Source organism: Colletotrichum phormii, assembly GCF_030913505.1.
Source record: "Colletotrichum phormii strain CBS 102054 chromosome Unknown BDP81scaffold_12, whole genome shotgun sequence".
Classification (NCBI taxonomy): Eukaryota; Fungi; Ascomycota; class Sordariomycetes; order Glomerellales; family Glomerellaceae; genus Colletotrichum; species Colletotrichum phormii.
Window position 1 is genome coordinate 656188 of NW_026851454.1, and position 24638 is coordinate 680825.

The window sequence follows — 24638 nt, forward strand, 5'->3', positions numbered from 1 at the left end:
AACATCTTCAGATGTTTGTAGGCTACTTTGTAGATACTAAAAGATAAAGAATCTTTTATAACTTCAATCTTCATTTAGTACTGATCTGTCTTTCTGATGTAAACCATGACGGTTTTGATGCACTTTTGGCATACAGTAATTACCCAAATGCGCTATTCAAGCGCTGCCTTCCAGTCGTGACGCACTGATATCTCATCCCCAATTGCTCCTTATAATCCGCGAATCCCTTACTCTCTTGAATTAAGCAGTCGGGGCACAATCCGGCGTGGCAGTTGCGTACTCGTAGTAGGTGCCACAGCCCTTGGGGCAATCAGGGCATTCGAAGCTTACGGCGACGGTGGGCACTGGAGTTGGACAATGGCACAGCTGGGAGATTCTCGACAACTGCACACACATAGGCCGTATACAGTTGGGGCATATTGTTGCGGTTGAATAGACCGTTGGACATGCCCCGAGGCCGATGTCAGTAGGAGTCGGTGCAATTGTCGATATAGTCTTGGTGGTGAGAGTGGCCACCCCACAGTTGGGAGTTGCGGTCTCGTAGATATACGAAGTTCCCATGCAGCCAGCCGGTCCCTTTTCGCCGCAGGGATAGTCAACCGACTTGGTTGGAACTTTCGATGGACATCCGCAACGGCTGGAGATAGTAGACAAGGCAAGACATGCCATTTGGACGAATGTGGGACAGATGGTGCCAGTCGACGTCACTGTTGGACAGTAGACCGCGTTGGCTTGTGTTTCAGCCGTGGCAAGTCTGATGAAGATTTATCAGCTAAGCTTTGCTTATTCTTGGACATGTAGTTATACTTACACTGCCATCGCGATGATTGCAACGCGTTTCGAAAAGGCTCTCATGATAGCTGTTGGTCTTGGATTGAACGTTGGGGTGAGTTTTTGCTATGAGAAGGTGTCGTTGAGGCCGTCGGTATGAACCCTCTCCCTCTTTAAGTAATGTGAGATCAAGTGCCAAGTTGTCTTTTGGACAACCCACGTGAACGTTCTACTGTGCGATGCTACTGAGACATGCCATAAGTTCACGACGTAGATATTACTCGAGGCCCGCAGCCCGTTGCAAGTTCGCTCATTTGGCAGACTCGAGCGGCACTAACACATTACCAAGAACTTGTACCATCGTCATCTGGGAAAAGTTCCGGGGAGGCGCTGCCGATTCCCGCAACCAGACAACTTCGGCGGATACGAAGCATGGGCGTACTTGGCCAGCACTGCCATGTTGTTTTCAGTGTCTGCCCTCACATACCGTTCCGATGATCTTTACAGGATTGAGCAGTGCTAGCGCATTCTGTCTTACAGAAGAAAGCCTCCTTCGTAGGGAGGAACTTCCCCGCAAATAATCATTTCCGAGAACGGGCCGTTGCTGATAGCTCGGGTCCAAATATAGAGCACGCGCTACAGGGTACCGAGCCACCGTGACACAAGTAGCCTCGAGTATCTTAACCTTTTTTTCGCATGTTCCCCTGTCATGCATACTTGAGAGGGCGAAGTTCGCGATGAAATATGAATACTTGAAGTCTTTCAGTAAGCTGTAGAAAATCGAGTCTCCCTTAGGTGAGCAAAGGTGAAATCGAGCGGAAAGCCGGTAATTCATCATCGAAGAATAATGAGCAATGGCTTGGGCGTAATACATGGCCATAAGTAAAAGAACCATGAGCAACACCGCTTCAAATTCCACAGCCAGGCTAAATTGGGCTGGAGAGCGGTAATCGGAAACGGATATGGAGCGTGATCAGCGGTGCACTCCCTTCGTCCACCCAAAGCAATCTGTGGCACGTTCGCTTCTCGTAAAGTTGAACTCAGCTGAGCCTTGGCATTTTGCTGAGTGGCTGTAGCCAAGAGTAATGTCACAACTTCCGGTTTTGAGTCTAAGACACCAGTACCTCACGAACTCCCGGGCAAAAGTATTCAGGACTCCCTTCAGGTGATCGTCACTGAATTTTCCGATTAGGTACTAGATAGCCTACTTAAGTCTTACTGCTGATCAACAGATATTATCCGTAGGATTGAGGCTTTACTTCCAACAAATTGGATGAATCCTCACGCGTAAACGTCGGCCGCCAGTGATACCTAAGTAAAATACCTTAGGTAGGTTACGTGATGACGGTGGACGGATTCAAATTTCACGGCCACCTCAGGTCCCTAATTACGCCCGTCCTACTTTTGGTCTCGGACGCACGAAATCTAGTTTGCGTGATGTATCATGACACATGACACGGGGCGTTCGCAAACAAGGTGTTGTGATTGTGGCTTCACACCACACGTGTGACCTGGACTTGATGTTTCTGCGGACTCTCAAGTACTTGAAATTCGTGGATTATTATTGGAGCTATTACCCAACTTCCTTCTTATTTTGAACTACGGTCCAGCATGGGAACTACGTAGCGAGCACTGCCTGGCTATTCTCAGCAAACGTCCTTATGAGGAGTCTCCGCCGCATTCATTCAGAACGGCTTGATAACCGTCGGCTGAGGCCAGTGCGCCAGCCGGATTGAGTGAATCTGATTGTCGCGTATCTCGTACGAGGCGAAGAATCGGAATGAAATTGGCTGATGTTTCTTGAAGGGGTGAAATGAGTTATTCGGCGTGTCTTTGAAGGGCATGAAGCACGCATCGATTTCGGCCAGGATGTGGTTATCGCTTTCCAGCACATGAATTGGTCGCAACTCTTCTTTGACGCCCACGTGACCCTTAGCAAACATGGCCAACATTGGTTCTCTTCCAGATATTTTCAAGTCGCCGAATTGGAACTGGCAGTCCTCGGCGTAAAATTGTGATTTGACGCTTTCATCGGGGCTGTTGTAAGCATCCAGGTATTCTTGGTAACGCATTTTCGAGGTAGTCCGGGGGCGTTCAATAAATTGATATTTCGCAAGTTGTAGTCTCAAATATGATGAAATGAAGAATCCTTCTGCAATACAAGGCTGGTGTCTGAGTGCTGACCTCTAAACTCCTAGGCAAACATGATATTCTTGTCCGGTGTGATGGGTGGACGGTAGGAGGAATTGTCGTGGCTTTTATGTCTCGTTTGTATAAATCCGATTGCCACGGAAGAATTTCTAAAATCTATCAAATGCGTCTTCTATACGCGGGGCTCGGGTAGTTGGAAGTTGGCCGCTTACTACTTAGGCCATGCTTGGCTCTATTATCCCCTAAGTCCCCGGTTAGGCTGATTCTTTGATCTGTTTCTCCAGACAAAGGTTCAATGATCAGACTGCTTGATTCATGCTGAAAAGTTCATTTGGTCATACCCAACGTATTGGTGGTACTTGAGCCGCGGGATCCAGCTGTTTTGCGGACCGGTGTCGGGAGGGCCATTCTATGCGGGGCGGCTGTGGGCCAGTGGCAACTAGCACACTAACTGACCCAACCGGGTGAAACGACCTATCCTGATGTTTGCTCCTAAATGGAGAGGTGACCACAAGTCTATCTTTTGGCTGCCTATCCCATCGAGTGCTGACTGACGCCATTTTTGCCAAGCCCCAAAATCACCACTATTTACACTTTATCACCCCGCATTTAGAGGGGTACATTGACGATACAACATTTACCACTGGGAATTGATACACGGGCATGACTCTTACACGGGCATGACAGCTACGCACTGTCATTGGCCTAAAAAAATGCACAGACCATGAATACTTCGTCCCAAAGGCGGTGAAGGCTCCCTCACTAACATTTTCTCATCCTAACATATTTGTTACGACCCAACATGCATAACCAAGACCAGGGCCTGCCCCGCTGGCTCGCGGCGGCTACAGCGCACCATATATACAGAGGACAAGGAACACTAGGTACCCTCTCACGGAACGGAAGAACTATGGACAAGTTACGTGATAATAAGAGATAAGAGATAAGAGATAAGGATAAGGATATGTTGGATATGAGTTATGACAGAATTCGGAATTGTACCGTTGCGCCATATACAAAAGAGAGATCCCTCTACTGCATTTAGGTAGTTGTGGGTACATATAGTTTCCGTCAAGTTATCCAAGCGATCCTTGGATAACTAGGATAAGAGCTATCCAACATATCTAAACAAGGACACTGTCTAGCATAAAGGACATGTTTAGAATCAGGACTTGTATATAGGATGGACTTGAGCCGGACTCTAGGACAGACTTCCCATAGCTTCTTCAGCAATTAACTTCGTATCAGGATTAACATCCGCTTTCAGCTATCACCTTGACAAGACTACGATTGATCACCGAAGCCTTACCTTACCTTACGATTGACAGACGTAGCTTCCAGGAAGCTATCCGACCGTGGCGTGTAATAATCGATTATTACATCGGTTATTACATCAACCAGACTTACGACACTGTTACTGAGTATCGCAGCCTCAACTTCTGCAAACATACCCCTACGACTAGCTGGCCGTAACAGTATTCATCTTAATAGTTTTATATTAGATTGTATTACGCCCGTCTCTAGCTTCCACTCTCTACATAAAAACCCTTGCTTCTACTCAAAGTTCTTCGCTAGCAAGCTGTCAGCCAGCATCCCAATAGCACGGCATTCTATGTCTGAGTTTTACCTGGATGTTTCTTCCCGAGCGCTTGTATCTCTCACTGAGCCTACTTTAGATACATCTCCATATGATCGACTTTATTCATACTTTGTTTACTTCGCTTTCTATATCTCTTTATTATAATGTGGATATTCGTAAGTAAATATGTGGCGGATGAATACTAGATCCTACTGAAGCCCTATTTGGATGATCGTGTCCGTTGAGGGACGGCCTCGTCACTGCTACTAATCAACATCTCCCACTCGCACCTCATCCTTCGAATACTCGCTTGTAATACCCGTCCACTAGCTCGCACTCCTGTAGATCTCCCTGTACCGAGTTTGCTAGACTAACTTCTAGTATGTGGCTATGATAAGGCCGTATATTGGTTACTCTCTTGCTACCCTATCTCTTGTATAAGCCTTGCGATAATCGCCTTATTACGACTTCCTAGTGGACGGCCTCGCCAAGTTATCTTTAAGGCTACCGGTGGCGTTTTCCTGCGCTAAGCCCCTAGACTATTATCCTCTCGTACGGCTAATCGAGCAGGGACAGGCTATGCTATGTTCTTCGGCCTACCACGGAGGGAGGTAACAATCTTAGGGTCTAGAATCCGACGGTATGGATCTCTAGAGGATGTTTCCCTTAGTCTCCAATGAGGATGGACGTCCCACTTCGTAAAAGACGTCCCAGCTGTAAGCCTTGCGTAGATTGTATAGTAGCAAGGAATACCCAGCTCTACCGAGGTAGAACAGTCGTCCATACAATCTCCAATAGGAGGGGGCCGTGGATGATTGCCGGTCGGTAATGCTGTCCTTGCTTTCCGGTATTGCTTTATAATCAACCCTAAGCACTTTGAAGAAAGCATACCTCGGAGTTCACCTAGGTACTCCGAACTAGCTCTAGCGTATTGACGGGCAGTTAGTACCTCATCCTCTGCACAGGACTGCGTAAACCGTAACTCTTGGTCTCGAATCATATCCTGCAAAACATTAACGAGTCGGTATAAGTGACTCAGGCCATTGAGGAGATAGCCTTTGATATTATTATTACTAGACTCGGTCCCTAAGGTGACGCGAATACCAAAATTCTGATATTTTCGGATATAGCAGCGAGCCCACTGAGCTCTAACGGGAAAGTATATCCCGTAAAGATAACGTAATATTAGCCGCTAATCATCGAACTCTTTACAGAGACTAGCCCATACTTTCTCATAAGCAACCTCGGTCTCCACAAAGACAATAAGCTTCCACATTGCAAAGACTCCGAGATATGTATGGGGGATTGAATCGTTGGTGGGCGTGTGGATATACGCCTGGTCCTCGTCGCTTAATTCCGTTATGAGTGTTCTCGAGGGCTCATTGTCGTCTTCGTGGTCCGAGCTACTGCCGGCACCCTCTAGCCGTTTTCCCTTTACCCACTTCTGCTTAGCCCTAAGCATAACATTGGAGTTGATATGGTGGATGCAAAGCTGTTGCTGTACGTCGGCGAACTCGTAAGCTAAGGCGGCCTTCATCTGCTTATCATAGTCGGTAATGATGACAATTGGTAAGCGAATCGAATGCTGGTTAACTAGTTGACAGTTGCCTTTTACGAGGAACTAGAACCCTTCCAATCTCTCGTTATTAATAAGGCCGAATGCTGCGTTGAAAATAGATCCAGTACATGTCTGGCCAGTGGCTTGAAACAGCGGAAGCTTAAAGCGATTCGTGTTATATGTGTTGTCAAAGCTGATTACCTCCGGGAAGCGCCTCCACATTGAGAGACAAAATGGGAATGTCCATACTAAGCCAACAAGCCGGTTGGGCTCGTCATCAGCCCACTTAACAATATAGGACACCTCTCGCTCGTCGAAGAGCTTTATCAGAGCGGCTGTTGGCGAGTGGCCGTCTAATTTCTCCCTGTTTATAATGGCTCTAGCATTATAGATATCCTGTTGAGTGAACACGGAATCTGGGAATTGTTCCTGAACGATAGCACGAACGTCGCGGGCCCTAATACCAGCCCGGCGGCTAGTAGCTTTAATAGTACTCTTAGTCAATAGTGTAAGCCTCCGATGCGAAGGATGTGCCGAGGAACTGAGGCTTAGCCCGTGGTTATGTTAGGCATGCTCGGCTTTAGCATGCCGTCGTAAAAGCCAAGCACCCTCTTCCTTCGTCTCAGCAATAATCATCCACTTGCAGCCACACTTTCGCGATTTTCGTTAGCATAACCCCGCACCCTCAATAGGCCGCGGTTCACTAAAACGGTCGCATTAAAACGTATATCTTATCTTTTTGCCTTACATATATATCCATATCGACGTGCAATGCCAAACCCGTTCTCTCTAGGAAATGCGTTAACTCGGTCGAACAGGGCATCGACTGTGGGCTCTAGGTTGCCAGGGATCTATGGGTCTGGTATCGGGTCGGGTAAAGGCGAAGACGAGCGTTGACCTGGGGAGTAGGAACTTCGTAATAATGAAGTTAGCGAGTTTACTTGAGAATCGGTAGAAGGATACCTCGTATAGCGAGGAAGGGAATATAGTGGTAGGGGTGGTGACGTAGACGTATCAGATGGGTATAGTGAATAACCCCATCTCTATCGCCATCGTCGAACTCGTTCAAAAGAATCAAGCAGTTCTTTAGTTAGCTGCCGGCCTTCCCCCACTACTTCCTTTACTAGGCGTAATATAGATATGAAATCTTGTATAGAGGTAGCTTGTATAGGTCGATGCTCTTCGTCTTGTGAAGTGGATTCGTAGGTAGGATGCGATGGGAGTAGGCCGTATTCCGGGCTAAGCATTGGCATAGTTACTCGATAAGATTGAGTAGTATTCGTCGGAAATGACCGGTGTAGAAAGATTTTATGGTCATCCTGTATTTCGATAGGTGCCGCGTTATTCCCGCGCGAGCCGTAGGAGCGAGTAACTTGATAGAACCGGTCTGGGTAGGAAGCAAAGATGTTCTCAAGAGCATTGTCGTCGCCAAGGCCATAGTAGTTACCAATGCTTGTGTCCGAACTGCTAGCGGTAGGAGGTCGCGAGATAAAAGAATATCTATTGCGTCGCCGCTTTAGGTCGGGCTCGTTACTCGAGGTCGAGCTCCTAGCTCGACGTTGCGGGTTGCGCCTTGGTGGCGGTAGGGCGGACTCGGACATAGGAGGTATCATGATATAGCGATGGCGGCTTAACCGGATAGACGCGTCGCGATTGCGAATTCCGAAAATTCCTTTCCAGATACTTTGGGTAGAACCGGCAGAATCAGGATGAGTTAACAGCAGTTTTTGGGCTAATGACAGTGCGTAGCTGTCATGCCCGTGTAAGAGTCATGCCCGTGTATCAATTCCCTTACCACTTTGCTCTTTTACCTGTTATCACTACTACTTGTATTACTAGCATTTCAATTGATGCTGCAATGTCTTCTAGTGATTCTGATACCTCTATTGCTTCTAAAACTTCTGTTACTTCTGTACTCAGCACTATAGTAGTTGAGGTCTACCCAGAAGACCTAGCTGCTGCTTGTAATACAGCTTGTAAGCCAGACGGCTGTGACGAGGCCACAATCCGGCCCTGTGAACCTCCGACTACCGAGCATGGCCCTCCGGGCTCCTTCCGGCCCTTTGAAGTACCAGCCCGGGCCCAAGAGGTCCGGGGGCTGCCGGCAAGTGTTTGGCCCAGACGTCCGCAAGGACCTTCCAGTCCCTAGGGCAATTGATGAATACAACCACAAGATGAATGGGGTTGATGTGAGTGACCAGATGAGGTCTTATTATCAATACGGTCACCCTATTCGGCGAGGGGGCTGGCAGTCCCTAGCCTGGAATTTCCTGCTGGAAGTAGTAGTTGTGAATAGCTTCTTATTACAGCTCTGGGGTAGCCCTAGGTGGCAGAAGGTGGAATCCAACTATCAATGGCGGCAGTTACTAGCAGCCCAGCTTATTCAACGGTTTGGACCATTAGCAGGCGGGCGTAGACTATCACGACCTAGACGTACAGACATGAGGAATACCTCTATTCCATGGGAACAGCATACAAAAGGGTCACGGAAGGTTAATTCGCCTTGCTCTTATTGTAGTAATCTGAGGGCAATAAGAAACCGCCAGGCTCTAGGCGAGATATCTGGGAATACCCTCATGCGGCGTAAATATACGAGGAAGGGCTGCTTAGACTGTAACGTACCTTTATGTACCCAGGGGAATTGTTGGTACCTCTGGCATACGCAGAATATGTAGGCAATAGAGGTACTGTAACCCTATTGGTTAACTCTATAGATTTCCAACCCCTAATTGGCTCTACCCCGCCCTTGGCAAAAATGGCGTCAGTCAGCACTCGATGGGATACAAAGGTGCCTCCGGAGAGCCTCTGGAAAGAGGTAAGTACGGCACAATCCTGCACATAACACTGGAGGGTCTTCAAGCATAATGAAACCTGCAGGAACATGCTTATCATCACGAGTCCTTGCCATGAATAGTCAAACTCAAGAAAATCTTGGCTGACATACTTTCAGTATCCCGAAAGCACATGTCGTGTATGCAAGTTTCATGCCTCGGGGTCCAGTCAACATCGTCTGCTGTGTACACGGAGGTCCCTAATAGTCAATATACTTAGTCAACAGTCTTTTCTATATCGGCGACCAGTACCGAGGACCACGATGAGACTCGAAAATTTTACATCTTTCACACATTAAAAACGTAGCCGTTCCTGTGCCGGCCTCCTTTCCGCAAATGTGGTAGGATTGTGGCCCTGACTACGAATGCCGGATGTCTCTCAGCATCACGAGGTTTCGGCAATAGAGAAAGTGCGAGTTATCGAACCATGGTCCTCAACTTAGATGCCAAGGTCCGCACCATCTAATTGGAAAGCCAGATGAGAAAGCAGTGGTTCGCAACGGTGGAATTCGCTCTGAAAATATGTGATGTGCTACCAGGATATGAGACACTCACTACCATGGCCCCCATCAACGAAAGCGAGCTTCTTTGGGACAAAAGGCCCCCCTGTTGGATTCCCTCTTCTGGACGTAGCGAGAAGATTCCATGCCGGTAGTAGGGCCCTGCTGAGTCTCGGCCTTCGAACTTGGAGCCTTGGGGAGAGCGGCCCCGGCACCCCGGCAAGCCGGCCCCACGTCCGATATCTGGCGACTTATAGGCCGTGCTCCCGTTACAAGTAAATTGCGCCAGTGCCGAACCACCGAAGGGGGTCAGTAGTGTGACCACTTCTTGCGACTCTTAACGCATGACGATACGAGATGGTGAGGTTTTTTATCCTTTGGTGCCGAGCTAAGCCGGGTTCCCAAGCCGTTGGTCTGTTTAAACCTGGGTGGTCTAGTCATTGCCTTTGCCACGGGAGCTCGTCAGCACTTTTCGGAGCCCGTTGCCACAATCGCGCAGGTTGGAATAGGGGCAAGTGTCTCGTCTGACCTTCTCAACGTGCGAAGACGGTTGGACGGCACTAGGTATTAGTGCAGCGGGAATTAATGAAATAGACTAACATCCCGCTCTGGGGAATCAGAGCCACAAAATCTGTCTACTACAGCACGCAATCTTTTTGTCCGGCTCCGGGCCGAGTTAACCGTCGGTGTCGGCCGGGGTGGGCCCGCGTTAGAGGAAGTTGGGGGGGGGGGGGGGCGGATCGCAATCAATCTCGGTGCTCTTCCACACCTTTACCTCTTTACCCGTATCCGTTACTTTGAGGTGTTATTAGTGTGCCTTAGTTCTGGCCAAATTCGATGGGCCCGAGCCTAACGTACTTTGATTTAGAGCTATCGTACACCTCGTTCATCATCAAGTGGTCAGTTCCTTTCTACCCGTACCTACCTTAAGCTACCTACTAGGTAAGAGTCTTCGGACAGCCCCTATTCTACCCAAACACAGCCTCATTTGCTCGTGTAGATGAGGCGAAGAAAAAGGCTTTTCACGGTCGGGAGCTGAGCACACACGCACTCGTGCGGTAGATGCGCACTTTTATGTCAAGGAACATCCATAGCACCTGACAGGAATTGCACAGGAATTATGATTATGCTGGTGGCGGGACCCTCGTTCGTCACAGCACGTCGAGTCGGGCGTTGCTGTTTCACTCCGCCCAAAAGTAACAAATCTGCCCCTCCCAATGCCCCCCCTCCCCCTTTCAAAAGAGCTCAACCACCCAAAGACTCTGGTATGACCATGGCTGGCCAGTGCGCTGCTCGCGGCCTCGGTCTCGATGCGAGGACCGATGTTTGGACGAGGGAAAAAGTCAACGGTCCATGTCGTGCTCAACTCTGGACCTGGAAGTCTGCGAGGCCAGGTGTTCTGCGATTGCGGACTGCGCGCTGTCAGTCCAGACCGAGACTATTACCCCTCCCAGAGAGAGTCAAGACCAAGGAGACGAAAGTCTGAGAGTGCAAAAATAGGTGTCTTGCTCGCCCACAATGACAGAAACCAACCCCTAGAGACTCCAGAAAGAGGCGCTTTGATGTCACCCAGCGAAACAGTCTGCACACAAATCATCCAAACCCAACGCAGACACACACCCTTCTCTGAGGTATTACCTGGGTATTGTGGTGCTGTGGTAGTCTAGTGCTTCAACCAACACGCAGCCAGGGAACTTCTATGGAATCCCCTTCCTGTTCCAAGGACCCCTTGTGCCGTCTCAGCCTGCCAGTTGATTCGCCATAGTTTTGGATATACAGCATCATCCCTGTGTCTCATCCGCCGAGCAAGCTGGGAGCTGGCTGGCTGGACAGCCTGGGCTGTCCGTCTCTTTGGGGGTTGAGTGCGGGTGAAATGTCATCGCAGGGCCCCAAATGCAGCCCAGATGCGATGCGCGACAAGGGTACGTGGTTGAGACATTCTCTCCAACGTCCCCCCTTCTCCACTGACATGATACCGGTGCCCAGATGCACATGGGCATTGGTTCGTGCTCTCAACTTCGGATGTCTCTTATTGTTCGGTTGTGCGTGTGTGTAGGTGAGTATGGACATGGAACTCATTGCTCGTGGGAATTAAGATGGCATGTCCGAATCAACTATATAGTTCAGATCAAAGAACGTGTTGCCCAAAGTGTTTGGACCCCCCTCCCCCCTCCACTTCCCTCTACCGACTCTCTGCTACATTCTCTTTTGGTTGGTTTTTTCTTCATTTACTGATTTACTAAACGGTTTCATCAATTCGACCTGGTATTCCGTAAACCACCAGCAGTTCGGTGTCGACACATCCCACACTCACTCACCATCACTTTTGCAACTTGCAACTCTCTGCAATCAACTACTTTCGGTTTTGTGCTTTTCTTTCTCGCAGCCGACAGTCGTTTCAACCACGCAAATTTTGAATCAATTTCGTGTGATTTTTTACAACACAACACACACCTCACATCGAGATTAAAAACAAAGAAAGATGCGTTTCTCAATCGTCTTCCTCGCCTTATCGGGCGGTGCATCGGCTCTGGTACGTTTTTCTTCCCCGCCCCCCGTCGTCGTAACACCCGACAGATCCTGATACACCAAAACCAAACGCTCTGATGCTTACACGTTTGTTACCAAACACAGCCCGCACTCAACGGTCTCACTGCCCGCCAACCCGTCGACCTCGTCAACCGCCGCGACATCGAATTCAAGGGCGCCGCAGCCCCCGCCCTCGTCGACGACATGAGTCTCTCCCGCGCTGAGACGGTTACAGCACGCAATGAAGAAGAGGCAGAGGAGGAGGAGGAGGAGGAAAGTGCAGCAGCAGTAGCAACGACAAAGACGAGGAGCATGGACCCAGCGGCAGTAGAGCCTCGACAAGCGAAGCCGTCGGGGAGCGGCACCGCCAAGACCAAGACGTCAACGTCGAAAAAGGGCGATCCGCGCGTGGAGGCGATTGGCGACAACAAAGTCAACCCGACGACCGGGCTGACGGACTCGGAGGCGGCCGAGATTGTCACCGGCCTCGATCTGAAGAATAAGAAGGCGCCCGGGTCGATTGATTCCAAGGGCAAGAGGATTCCGTTGCCGGGTTTGAGCGCGGATGAGACGGATGCTATTGTGAAGCAGGGGCAGGCTGCTCTCAAGGATGCTGGTGCATAGGTAGTCCGTGGGCCGAGGATCTCGTGCGAGAAATGAATCATGAATACAAAGCTTTTTCCGCTGGGGCTGGAATGCATTACTGTTCAGTGACTACTTAGTTGAGGCCGAGATGATCGTAATGATGCGTCGAGCGTGGCCGGTAACATCATCCATCCAACCGCCGGATAAGGTAGCATAACTTCAATAACATCAGCTTCATACCTACTACCATCGATGATACCGAAGAGTCCCCCCACCCGAACGATCTCCCGTGCCCCGTACCCGAAAATCCCTCGCTGATTTCATCAACGCCGAGTCAGTCATCCCGCGGTAACTTTCAGATTCATTAAGCTTTCCTCTCTCTGCTCGGTGATGCCGCCCGCCGGCCCCGCAGTCACGGGCCCGCCGCTGACCGGTTCGGAAGTCTACCGGCCCCATTTGTGAGCGGGATGTGGGCCCAGTCCGAAGGTCCATTTGCCGATGGGCGCGATAAATACGCATTCCAAAGGTCCGCCGGGTTTTCCGTCACATCTATCAGTAAAGGCTTAGGTGTGGCCATTATCCAGCTCCAAGCCCCAACATGCCAAGCTGGAGTTCCCGAATCCAACTTATTCCAAACTTTGTCTCCCCCATCTCCATCGGCAAACCGACGTGTAGCACACACCACGCTTAGGAACGATGTTGACATTTGGTCCGCGATTTTCTTACCTCGATGGGCATATAACCGAAGTGATATGCCCAATCCACGTGGTTTAGGTGAGTTCATTGCTCATGATGGCGCTTAAAGATTGAATGGAGAGTTGGATGCTTTGGAACTAGTGCTACTGGGCATGTTGCGCTTTGAGTGCAACGATTAACCACTACGCTATCATTAAAATACATCTAAGCGTAAAGAAACAAACGCTCCGGCGGCATAGAAAGCTGCCGTCATAACACTAATATGATGCCACCCACGCTACATCCAATGACCCAGTCACATCTCCGTGGTCTACTTCCACTTTAATCCAAGCCCATTTCCTGTCTTGGCCGGCTCAGTCTGCACCCACTCCTGTCGTAGCTTTGACTTCCACTCCTCCAGCTTGAGTACCTGTCCATCAACCAAAATCTCACTCGCCTGAAGATTGACTGTCAAGGGCGGCACGATGAGCCAGTTGTGGCTAGGCTTACACACCAAAGTGTGACCTGGCTCGAACTTCTGACTCTTGACAATGTCTAAGCAGGTCATGCAAAATTTCAAGTCGATGCAGTACGAACACACTGCAAACTCTTCAGACGGCTCAAATCTCTTGAGGCAGTAGTCGCAAGATACATCGTCATCTTCTGAGAACATCTTGGTGAGGAAAATTTGCTTGCTGCGTCTGCTGGGTGACAACGACATCCTAGGTGACAGCCCCCCAATCTTGGGCGAGCTCGATCGTCTTCGGTCAGCCTTCAGATGACCGGAAAGGTTAGCAGACAGTGACGGGGTTCTTGTCGACTGCCATAGCGCTTGGGCATTGACTCTGTCTCCAGCAGCAAGGAGACACCGCTGAAGGTGGCGGATACTAATCTCGTCATTCTGAGGCTCCTCGTCCTCCAAGAGTTTCAGGCATTCAATGACAAGACCTTGGACCAGCTTGCGTGATTCGGCTACTCTGTTGCACAGACGGTATAGCAGGATCAGGAAGATGGATGGCTCGTTGAAGTCGAAACCAGCCATGTGCAATGGAACATTCTTGTTCTGGTACTTCTGCTGCTGTTGCATGAGCACCTCTAGCTTTTTGATCCATTCCCCACTGGCTTTCCCACTGGCTTTGGATAACAATGTCTGGTCAGCTTCCAGCGCTTTGATGAAGTATGCTCTGGTGAGCTGCTTGAATGAAGCGATGTACTCGATCCGAAAAGGCAGGCTGCCTCTTGCTTTGTAATCGTGGAAGCAAATCTTTTCATGGATAGGAATAAGAGTAGTGTAGTCTTGCGCCGCCAAAAAGATGTTGCCGAGTGCATTCTGTAGATAAAACTCTTTCCAAGAATCTTGGTCTTCTTGCGCGGATTGAATGGCACTGCGATAGCGTTCTGCCAAGTCACCTGTCTTCCTTGGATCTGCGCGAGCCGCCGCTTGCGGAAACCAGTCCTTGATGGATGGGTCGGGGATCTGGGTCAGAAGGAATTGTACGAAGCGAGAGTTCCCTTTATCCGTATCCCAAAACAAGCTGTCCATTTCATCAGAGAGCTTCATCAACTCTGGAAGCCGGTTGTTCTCGGTAAGAACCCTGATATGGGCGATTTCGGCTTCAAACTCGGGGGCGCCATAGACGTTGTCCCTTGCCTTACGGCAATACTCAATCGCTTCGTTTATGCGGCCGATACGGTTGTAGCACTCCGCAATTTGAGCTTGGTTCCTGTAAAGTCTCCATTTGGCACCTTTGATCTCCTGGTCGGTCTTGTAAAAGTTCTCGGCCATTCGCGTCTTCTCCAACGATTCGCATTCATGGTGCAATTTCAGAGCCACTTCATAGTTGCCATGCAGGCCGTGGCAAAGCCCCATTCGGCCGAAGCTTTCCGCCTTGTTGCCATCTTTCTTGAAAGCATTGTTAAAGTATTCCAATGCTTTGGTGTGCTCTCCCAAGTTTAAGAGAGTACTGCCGATTCTCCGGAGCCAATGTCCCGTTTCGGGCTGTTTCGCCCAGTCGGCGGCCTGCTTGATCCTCGTTTCCAGCGGCACCTCCTGCCAGTGATATTCGGAATCGGACCATTTTTTGCCCCTTTCCAACAGCGGTAGTGACTGGACAACACCGAAACAGAACAACGTCGTCATGTATACTCGAGACCCTTCCCCAAGCCAAGCCTCGGCGAATGTTCTCCCCATGGGTTCAAGCAATTTTGCAGGGCTTTCTGTCGCCGACTTGGTCCACTTCTTCTGCTCTGGAGTCAGAGCGCTTGTAACATCGGCATCTCTCAGCCACTGGGAAACAATTTCGATGTTGCGGTCAGTCCAGATGTCTAGACTTTCCTCGAATAGGTTTGTCCAGGTGAGAAGGATGTCCGGGTCAGTAAGCATGGTATAGAGGCGTTTGCCAATGTCGGTCTTCTCAGCTTTGGAGATGGTAGTGATCTCGATGTAGTCCAAGTGCTCTTGCCAGTACCAGGCAGCATACCTTTGCGCAGAAAGCCCATCCTCGCCGAGAGTGACGTATGTCGGGTCAGTGAAGACTCGCAAACAGGTCTTGAGAACGTGCAGTCTCGCGTCGGCAAGATGGAACCCGATGGATGGGCAATGTGCGCCATCTGCCTTGAGATTCGTTGACGAGTCTCCTCGGAAGAACTCCTTGACTGAATCATGGAAGAAGTTGACATATGTAGTGCTCTTTTTTGAATCATACTGAATGTTCATATCTGTGTCGGTGAAGTCCAGTTTGTCCAAATGACGGGCTTTCTCGTGCTTTTCAATAAGATCAGCTGTCGAGAGCCCGTCTTCCCGCTCAAGTGTGAAGAAGCAGGAGAGTTTGCCTCTCAGTAATCCTTCAAGGTCCAGCGGGGCGTCTCCCATCTTAAGGGCCAGAAAAGACTCGATTTGCTGGAGAGTCAAGCCCATCTCGGCAACCGAGACCCAGCGCAAAATCTCGTTCAAATCGTCTGCATCTCTTTGAGTAAAGGTTCTGCTGAAGTCTTTTACGGCCTTTGTCAACATTCCATTCATCTCCTTGGGGTAGGTCCTCAAGCTTTTCGCAATGTCTGTCAGGTGCCTGTTTCTGTTGACTTCAGTCAACATGAACTTGGCCAGGATGAAAAGACTGTCGACTTGTTTGGTCATGGCATCGATGATTGTGTCCTTTTCTTTTTGTGTGGAGCGTCGAAGAATGCGAGAACGGTTAACTCCCTCCTTGATATAGGACTCAATGTCGTGCCCGTTCCGGTCGGGTGTGACAAGAAGTGATCTGCTGATAGTTTCATCTCCCATCGATCCCTGGACCTCCTCCGTGAGAGTATTTCGTCCAATCAAGGCAACCTGCACCCTTGTTCCTGTCGATTGTTGCTTGTCCAGGTCGCCCAACAATGCTAAGAACTCTGTGACTTCTCTGGGCTCGGCTTCATCTAGGCCGTCCACAAGAAGATAGATGTGCCTCTTCCATTTGTCAGGCTTGCAGGGGTCTTCGAGCAATCTTCTGAAAGCGCTTGAGACTGTCTTGATTTCATCGCTAGAAGCGATGTTCTGGACGAGCTGTTTGCCGTAAAAGACGTCTTGCTCACTGACTTGGTATGCCATGTCTTTGATAGCCTGGACCACGGATCTAGATTCCGGGTTGTTCTGGCGGAAGAAGAAGTATCCCATCATGCTAGTGGTTTGCTCCTCGTCGAGCAGATCTCGGCCCCATGAGACCAGACGGGATGTTAGGTATGACTTTCCTGTGCCGGGGTTTCCAGAAATCCAGAGGAAACGGATATCGCCAGCAAACCAAGCTCGGAGAGCAGGGTCTTTCAGAATCCATTCGCAGGTGCCAGGGGTGCGGGTCCTTTCCAGAGCAGTGTAGTAATCTAATGGGTAAACGGAGGGTTGGAGAATCTTTTTGAGCTTGTCTCTGTTGGAAGAGAGAGCTTGCTCTCTTGTCTGACTTTGGGGCACGCGAGTCTCGTTGCGCAAGGTCTGAACGTTGACATCGACTCTCGACATCATTTCCAGAAGCTTCTGCTCATTTGAAAGGGATCGTTTGACGCCGGCACTGGTTTCTGCGATGGCCAGGCGCTCTTCGCCCTCGGTCAGCGAAACCAGCTTCGTCATGGCATCAGGGACATTGCTTCCCTTGCCGAATATATTTTTGACATAGCGTTTGAGACGGCCTGTTTTTGCCTCGTGTGCAGCGATGACAAATATGTCGAAGACGCTGACGAGAATCTCGGCGAGCTTGTCCTGGAGCTCGGGCGACAACTCCTGGGAGACATAAAATTTGAGTCTGACAGTGAAGTCCTTCAACTGTTCGAATAATGTGGTTATGGTATCGTAAACGTCCGAAACACCTCGGGCGGTGTTGATGAGGTACGCGACGACGGCGAAAATGGTCTGGCCCGGTGGGAAAACATCTTCGGCTGCACCTGCTAAAGCTTCGCCAGCAATCTCGAGGGGTTTGCAGGCGGCCGACAGATATTCAAATAGGCGTTTGCGTTTGTCGCGGAAGCTTTGGAAGGATTTATTCTGGTCGGCAATGATGTTCATGAGGTCCTCGGTGGATTTGATGGGTGGGTTCATGTAAGCCGTGAGATCAATCCCCTTGGAGTTGTACTGCTTCTGGGCATTGGCTAGGACGTCGGCGAATCGCCGGTCGATGCTGTCGGAGCGCCTCAATTGCGGCTTTTTTTCATCCATATTGAAGATGTTGTCCGAGGAATAAAGAGAGAGTAGAAAAACAATAACAACGATAGTAGCAGTAGGAGGAGGAGGATGTTGAGGTCTTGAGGTCTTGAGCAGTCGGAGAGGTGTGTTTCCCGTCAATAGTTGCAGTCGACAAGAACCTCAGATCGGTCCAAAGCCACACTTGGAATGAGACAGGAACGAGGAAACGGTGGACGGGAAGGTCACTGCCTCAAAATGTTGAAATCGTAAGCTAAGGCAGCGGAAGGAGCGCGGGAGCGACCGAGTGGTTACAACTAAGGAAGTAAGCACCTAAGATAAAGTGCTTTAAAGTAAGGTAAAGAAGGTGGTGATGGTGGTGGTGGTGGTGGTGGTGGTGAGACCTGCGTCAGAGAGATCGGGAGTGACGAGGGGTAGATCTACTCTCGTACTCTACAAGTAGTAAGGTACGAGTAAGCTTGCGGAGACTTGGGCAGCTGTGCAACCAAGCTTGACCAACCAGTCCGAGGCCAGAAAGAAAGACAGCTTGTTCAGTATTCAAGACTGTTCAGGTCAGGCCAGGCCAGGCCAAACGAGGCGAAAGCAGGCGGTGAATGTGAGTGCATAGCAAACCGTCGCCGCGACGCGTGACACAACCGACGCAGCCCTGCCCAGGTTCACCAAGGTCAGCTCGTCAGCTCATTGGGGGCCGGTGGATATCGCGGCGAGGCGGCGTATGCAAAGAATACTAGACGACGAGGTAGCGTAGGATTTTCACTATGGAACCTCAAAAACACCAGAACTGCGGGGGGGTGTAGGACACGTCGGCTCCCGCTGCGAGTGCCATAGTGACTGATGGCCATTCAGAGAGTCTCTTGTTCAGTAGACGAGTGGCTGATTCTAGCCCTCTCTCTCATGAACAGTGTTGAAGAGCCTCATTGTTGCAGTGAGTCACGGGATAGACGCCGATTCAGGCAACCGAATTACGGTAACACGAGGCCGCGAAAAAAGAAAATCAAGAGTGAGATTCAGTACGGCTTACGCCACTAAGGCACCGTTATGGGGATGAAGTGGGGGTGGCACAGGTACTGATGCCGTATCGATGCTGACATAGCATGCTGACATAATCGTAACAAGGCGGTGCAACCTCTCGTCCAATGAGCGTACAACATGCGCCGGAGTGCCGCTCCGGGAGTTAACGACGGGACGAGAGCTCCTTCCCGCCGGTATTGTCTCTTGATTCTACTCCAAATTGACTTGTCTATATCTCAAATGAACGACCTCATCTTGTATTTTCATTTAGACACTGATGTTGAATAAAGGTCATAGGAATGCTCTCTCATAGAATATTTTAGAGAATTATTTAACCATTTAGAATGTAATAAAGTCGGTTAGAAGTGATGGAGAGGAAAAGCAAAGGTCATCCTACCGCTAACGTGCCTTTAGGAGACAAACACTCGAGGGTAAGACAAGATTCTATATATAGATACCAATAACCACACAAAGGGTAAAAAAGAGTTCAGGACCCCGGTGCTGCACTGGGGGCTACATCTCTTAGTACTCATACTGGGACTCGAACTCGAACTCGGAGCCTGTCATTAAGTAGGCTATCGGTGCTTCTCATGAGACCAGCCTTGACCTCTACATTCAAGGGTTGCTTCCGAGACTGCCGTGTTCGAGGTCGATCTTTTTGGAATCCCTGGTATCTAGAACGGCGATCATGTCCGGGCGCACCTCGATATACTTACTTGGTGGCAACCAATAAACCTCCCGCCAGGTACTGGTCAGCGACTTGACTCGTTTCCTCTTCTTGGACGAGATGCTCAGTTGGAGCCTATTCAATACGGATTATACAATAGACAGTACACGCCAACGAGGCCAACGACACTATCACGATGCTCCAGTCCTCTTCGACCGAAAGAACCCACTCAGTGCTCCCATCAGTTGAGGCAGCCCCTTCTCATGGCTGTCACCATTCATACCACCTCGAATCCAGCCTGGAAGCTTTCCCCGGATCCTCTCCGTTCCATACCTGCGATCCACGAGAACGATGGCCGCATAGTCACCCATGTGCCTGATAGCCCGCCCAATACTCTGGTTCACGGCCCGCATGCACGCGTTCTCGTAAAAGTCCCTCGCCGTCTGCTTCGCGACCACCAACGCCTCGTCTCTCGACATCTTCGTCGTGCCGTCAGGGTCGGTCAGTCGCTGAACAGTCGTGGTCTCGATGTATTCTGTCTTGGCCTTCCATTCGGGGGAGTTGATGTTTGGGTATGGAAGGCCTACAATGATGACGCACCGACCTAGGCGATCGGAAAAGTTGATGCCTTCGCTCATCTTGCCTCCGACGACGCTGAGCAGCAGGGCGCCCCGAGGTTTGGGTGGCGCTCCCTTTTCTGCGTCAGTGCCGTCGCCCAATATGGCTTGGCTATACGCCTCCAGCACCTCGTCGCTGGATCCGCCGCGGGTTTCTTTGAATGCCTGCTTCCGTTCTTGAAGGCGCTGCCATATTGACTTGGGCTCCCCGGCAGTCCGACTATCCCACACTGCAACAACTTCGTCGAGGTACCCGTAGCTTGGGAAGAACATGACAACGCCATCTGGGACGACGTTGCACATGTTCAAAATGGCCAGGCCGAGCTGGCTTACCATAGCCTTGTCGGCCCTGCGCTGGAAGCTGAACTCAAAAGTCGAATTGGTGTCCCGATTTGGGCCGGGCCGTGTGCCCGCCAGGGTCCATACACAGAGGTTAGACGGTGGAATGACATGCCCGCAACTGAGGGTGGTGAGTTTTGAGGTGGAAAGGTATGGGAAGAGATGGTCTTTGTAGTCGTCGAATGGGGACATGGTGCCGCCAGCGAGGATGACAGCTCTGGCGCTCGTGGCAATGGTTGAGAAGGCGTGTGTTGGTGATAGCAGTAGGTAAGAAAGCTGGATATCTGGCGGGTTCGTGGCAAGCTTTTCGTAGAAAATGCGCCCCTCGGAGCTCAGATTGGTGAGGGAGATTAGGAATGAGGATAGTATGTGAAGAACAGGCGTGGATGATCTTGGCGGTGCCTTGACGTGGCCTACGTCAGCGGCTTCTTCCTCAACATGGGCAACATAGCTCTCGATCTTGTAGGCGAGTTTTGACTCTTGAATGTACTGGATCAGACGGAAGAGATTGATCTGATCTACTCCCTTGCAGCGGAGAAGGACTTTGGAGTCGACGATGCCCTGGGTACTCTGCAACATGTTAGTCAGCACAGACGTGAGGTTTCGGTCATGGAGTCCTACCTTGAGCTTCGATTGCCCATCCATCCACTCGCTGAGACCCTCGACAACTCTGCCCACCTGCCCGACCATGACTCGGTTCTCTCCCTTCAACTTCTTGCCAAACTTCTTGACGTATATGCCGAGCATCTGTCGTGCCCTCCTCAGCTCGCTCAGCTTCACCTCGGACGCATACACGTTGGCTACCGCGTCCATGATGTTATGCGCCTCGTCGACAATAACCACATTGCCCTCCAACTTGATGCCGAGCGCGTCTCTTGCATTTTTCTGCAGAAGCAAAGGGTACGGCAAAGTGACAATTTCGGCACCGGCGATCGCCGCGCGTGATGCATAGTATGGACAAACAGACAGCTTCTTCCCCAGATGGTACAGGTCTTCAATGTCTGGCAACGTGGCGTGGGCAGTGTCCCTGAACTGATGCGTCTCGGCAATGTTATCTTCTTTCAGGACGTGTGGGCACTTATCCTTGGATTTGGGCTTCTGCAGTTCCGCGCAGCGGTCATTGATGGCGGACAAGCTACCGAGGCGCGACACGGAGGGGTTGATGCAGAGTTTCTGTCGTGATGATAGGGGCAGGTGCTTGACTGGTTCTTTGGCAGGTTGATCGTCTTCACTCTGGCGTTGGACAATCGACCGAGGTACGGAAGAGGGGAACGATGGTCGTCGCAGTTCATGGATGAATTGAGTGAGTTGGGAATGCGTCCTTGACGTGTAGTATATCTGATAGAACTCATGTTACCAACGTGCCCAGCAACATCAGGGGCTCTGCGCACCTTTACTCCATCGGCAACCTTGACCTCCTCTTGCTCGGGCTTGAGACTTCCCAAGCCAAACCTGGAGAGAATGTCCTTTGTCTCCTTGCTGAGGCCGCTCATGGCGTCGCCGTCATTGGCTGACCCAGCTGCATCTGGCTCATCGAGCAACCATTCGTCATCCTCTTCACCGTCAGTAGCACGAGGCTTTGATCTCGAGGGGCCATCGTCGAAACGGCGACGCTTAGCACTGCGAGCTTCAATGGCCTTTTCTTTTTGACGAATCTGTTCCAACTTCTTCTCTCGCTCTTCCCAGGTGCGGGCGAGCTCATCTCTTTTCCGGCGTAGCATCTGCTCCACAATCCAGTCGGGCTCATCCTTGAAGTCGTCCATGTTGACTTTGAGAGATGCCTCGTGTTCCTCAACACGCTGATTCCGCAGCCATGTCAATGAGGCGCATATTAGTGAGAGTGATTTGCCCTTAGAGATGAAAGTCAGCACTTGAGTGCACGCGATTGCTGTTCGTGGCCTCTTACCGTGCCTGTCGGGCTCTCGAGAATGCCGACTTGTCCGTTTCCCTGCTGCAATACGCCATAGGCGGCTTTCATGAAGTCAGTCTGCACATCGTAAGGCGCGTAAGGGTGGTTGAAGTCAATGCCGTCCGGGACAGTCATGTCACCGGGCTCGTCTGCCATGACGAGGTGACATGAGAGATGGGCCAGCAAACGCCGCGGAGCTTTTGAAGCTAGCTAGTATGCGACGAAGAAGGCAGCGTATTGTCACTAATGTCAACAAGCATTCGATGATCGATGTGGGCACAGTATTGTGAGTCCCGGATCGTCGACACACGTGCATGCAGAGGGTCGCAAGGGTCACGGTTGCCGGGTGCATTGAACAGAGAGAAAACAGACCCGACCCAATAAGCTCACCTCGGTGAGGGAGAATCATGGGAGATCGGTGAGCTGTGGACCGGGCTGGAAGCCGGAGAGTGGGGCTAAACGAAAACAATGGAACTGGGGCAGGAAAATCCCATGCTGACATAATGCACACCTTCAGGTCCCATCCAGCACCAAAGACCTTAGGGCTGGCTGCCCTCCGCCCCGCCAATTGCCCGGGGCTCTGCCGCCAGCCTGCCACCACCAGCACAAATTTCCTCTCTTGCGAACTTTTTGCGAAAGGAAGTTCCTCAGCGATACTAACCACCACAAGTCGACCACTCCCACAGCCGACGCCATGCCTACCCGATTCTCGCGCACCCGCAAGCAGTACGTCTACCAATCCCGCTCCGCTCCGATTCTATAAATCTGGTCTTTATCCTTCTCGACGGTTTCGCGCGCGCGCAGTCGTTTTCTTCGATGGCTTGATGCCAGAGCGACCGTCGTGAGGGATGGGAAGGATGAAAAAAGAAGGAACATGCACAATGATGTTTGGCTGTTTGCCATGTCAGGCGCGATGGTTCAGAGGGGGTCAAGCATGTTGAAAACAAGGGCGTCAACATTGCTTCCCCACCAAAAAGGAGGTTATCACACCCGTCCCTTGACTCTTTCCTCTGGTGATACAGAGATGTGAGGAGAGGGGACGGGGCGTGATAACCACCAACTCTGCCATTCTGCGATCCTGGGAGAATTGTCTTCGTTTCCAAATGTACCCGGAAGCTGACTTTCTCTTTTTCTCTCTCTGTAGCCGCGGACACGTCTCCGCCGGTCACGGACGTGTTGGCAAGCACCGCAAGCATCCCGGTGGTCGTGGTCTGGCCGGTGGTCAGCACCACCACCGCACCAACTTGGACAAGTACCATCCCGGTATGTTCTTCCTGATCTCAAACGGAATCATCAACGTCCTGCTAACAATCTCACAGGTTACTTCGGTAAGGTTGGTATGCGTCACTTCCACAAGCAGCAAGCGTATGTCATCCAGTACAAATCTCAAACAGACTTCATCTAACTCTGCGCAGCCACTTCTGGAAGCCCGTCATCAACCTTGACAAGCTCTGGACCCTCGTCCCCGCTGAGAAGCGCGAGGAGTACCTCGCCGGCAAGGGCGACAAGGTCCCCGTCATCGACCTCCTCCCCTTCGGCTACTCCAAGGTCCTCGGCAAGGGCCGCCTCCCCGAGGTCCCCATCGTCGTCAAGGCTCGGTGGGTCTCCAAGCTGGCCGAGAAGAAGATCACCGAGGCCGGTGGTGTCGTTGAGCTCGTCGCATAAGTTCAGTCAATACAATCATCACAACTCTCGACGGATGGTATGCAACGGTACTTGGGAACGATGGCTTCATAGCCACGGGTCAAGCGGACGGCGTTCTGCGAACATCTTGTGTCATCCACAGTCAAAAGCTTGGCGGATACACGGGAAAAGGACCGATGGAAAAACGGTTCTTTTACATAATGACCCGACCTCGAGGAGTTGACGAATAAAAAAACGAAAGGCTCTTCCAAATCAAAAGTTCATGGCTTGATGATATCCGGTTTAGTGGCGTGTCTGGGATTCCATGAGGCGGACAGGGTACGATTTGAAATGGTATTACTTTTTTACGTCTATTCGTCTTGTTCTCTGTCTAGTCTCGACCTATGTACCGTAGAAACTCACGCAACTCGTATTTGCGCTAGCCCGTGCTCCCGCTGTCTCACTGAGCATTCAACCAATACACGCCTCTATTCGGAATCTAAATCTCAATCAGTGGCGGAGATCAGCGAGTTTTTGGTACTGAGAAAGGTATAAATCGTTGCATGCACGGGCTAGCGCAAGTACGAGTTTGACGAGTTTCTACGGTATGCGTTCCGTCCGAAC

At 50.7% G+C, this 24638-nt stretch overlaps 6 protein-coding genes across 6 annotated transcripts; 2 read left to right on the forward strand and 4 right to left on the reverse strand.

Annotated features, from left to right (window-relative positions):
• Positions 1 to 92: 92 nt before the first annotated feature.
• BDP81DRAFT_40150 (uncharacterized protein) lies at positions 93 to 1044 on the reverse strand. Its single transcript, XM_060588810.1, has 2 exons — positions 812 to 1044; positions 93 to 754 (listed from the first exon to the last, which is right to left on the reverse strand). Exons 1-2 carry the CDS (start codon positions 853 to 855, stop codon positions 241 to 243), a joined length of 558 nt encoding a protein of 185 aa, XP_060444230.1. The 5' UTR covers positions 856 to 1044; the 3' UTR covers positions 93 to 240.
• Positions 1045 to 2094: 1050 nt separating this feature from the next.
• Positions 2095 to 3242, reverse strand: BDP81DRAFT_350782 (uncharacterized protein). The gene is made up of 2 exons (XM_060586205.1): positions 3135 to 3242; positions 2095 to 3071 (listed from the first exon to the last, which is right to left on the reverse strand). The coding sequence occupies exon 2, from the start codon at positions 2841 to 2843 to the stop codon at positions 2457 to 2459; it is 387 nt and encodes a 128-aa protein (XP_060444231.1). The 5' UTR covers positions 2844 to 3071; positions 3135 to 3242; the 3' UTR covers positions 2095 to 2456.
• An 8248-nt stretch (positions 3243 to 11490) lies between these two features.
• On the forward strand, positions 11491 to 12647 carry BDP81DRAFT_40190 (uncharacterized protein). Its single transcript, XM_060588826.1, has 2 exons — positions 11491 to 11923; positions 12025 to 12647. Exons 1-2 carry the CDS (start codon positions 11873 to 11875, stop codon positions 12541 to 12543), a joined length of 570 nt encoding a protein of 189 aa, XP_060444232.1. The 5' UTR covers positions 11491 to 11872; the 3' UTR covers positions 12544 to 12647.
• Positions 12648 to 13315: 668 nt separating this feature from the next.
• BDP81DRAFT_430004 (NACHT and TPR domain-containing protein) lies at positions 13316 to 18224 on the reverse strand. The gene has a single exon (XM_060590565.1). It carries the CDS (start codon positions 17861 to 17863, stop codon positions 13511 to 13513), a length of 4353 nt encoding a protein of 1450 aa, XP_060444233.1. The 5' UTR covers positions 17864 to 18224; the 3' UTR covers positions 13316 to 13510.
• A 1399-nt stretch (positions 18225 to 19623) lies between these two features.
• On the reverse strand, positions 19624 to 22732 carry BDP81DRAFT_430006 (DNA repair helicase). The gene is made up of 4 exons (XM_060590566.1): positions 22389 to 22732; positions 21874 to 22332; positions 21104 to 21820; positions 19624 to 21052 (listed from the first exon to the last, which is right to left on the reverse strand). The coding sequence occupies exons 1-4, from the start codon at positions 22545 to 22547 to the stop codon at positions 19718 to 19720; spliced, it is 2670 nt and encodes an 889-aa protein (XP_060444234.1). The 5' UTR covers positions 22548 to 22732; the 3' UTR covers positions 19624 to 19717.
• Positions 22733 to 23085: 353 nt separating this feature from the next.
• BDP81DRAFT_321851 (60S ribosomal protein L27a) lies at positions 23086 to 24056 on the forward strand (the record flags this gene model as incomplete). The annotated part of the gene is made up of 4 exons (XM_060584653.1): positions 23086 to 23117; positions 23536 to 23654; positions 23711 to 23756; positions 23807 to 24056. 4 exons carry the CDS (start codon positions 23086 to 23088, stop codon positions 24054 to 24056), a joined length of 447 nt encoding a protein of 148 aa, XP_060444235.1.
• Between the last annotated feature and the right edge of the window lie 582 nt (positions 24057 to 24638).

Excerpts from the sequence above, each read along its gene's own strand:
- BDP81DRAFT_40150 (XM_060588810.1), bottom strand. The coding sequence starts at position 855 with ATGAGAGCCTTTTCGAAACGCGTTGCAATCATCGCGATGGCAGT. Across the intron at positions 755-811 it reads GCAATCATCGCGATGGCAGT|ACTTGCCACGGCTGAAACAC; the intron begins GTAAGTATAACT and ends AATCTTCATCAG.
- BDP81DRAFT_350782 (XM_060586205.1), bottom strand. The coding sequence starts at position 2,843 with ATGCGTTACCAAGAATACCTGGATGCTTACAACAGCCCCGATGAAAGC.
- BDP81DRAFT_40190 (XM_060588826.1), top strand. The coding sequence starts at position 11,873 with ATGCGTTTCTCAATCGTCTTCCTCGCCTTATCGGGCGGTGCATCGGCT. Across the intron at positions 11,924-12,024 it reads CGGGCGGTGCATCGGCTCTG|CCCGCACTCAACGGTCTCAC; the intron begins GTACGTTTTTCT and ends TACCAAACACAG.
- BDP81DRAFT_430004 (XM_060590565.1), bottom strand. The coding sequence starts at position 17,863 with ATGGATGAAAAAAAGCCGCAATTGAGGCGCTCCGACAGCATCGACCGG.
- BDP81DRAFT_430006 (XM_060590566.1), bottom strand. The coding sequence starts at position 22,547 with ATGGCAGACGAGCCCGGTGACATGACTGTCCCGGACGGCATTGACTTC. Across the intron at positions 22,333-22,388 it reads TCGAGAGCCCGACAGGCACG|GGCAAATCACTCTCACTAAT; the intron begins GTAAGAGGCCAC and ends TTCATCTCTAAG. Across the intron at positions 21,821-21,873 it reads AGGTTGCCGATGGAGTAAAG|ATATACTACACGTCAAGGAC; the intron begins GTGCGCAGAGCC and ends GAGTTCTATCAG.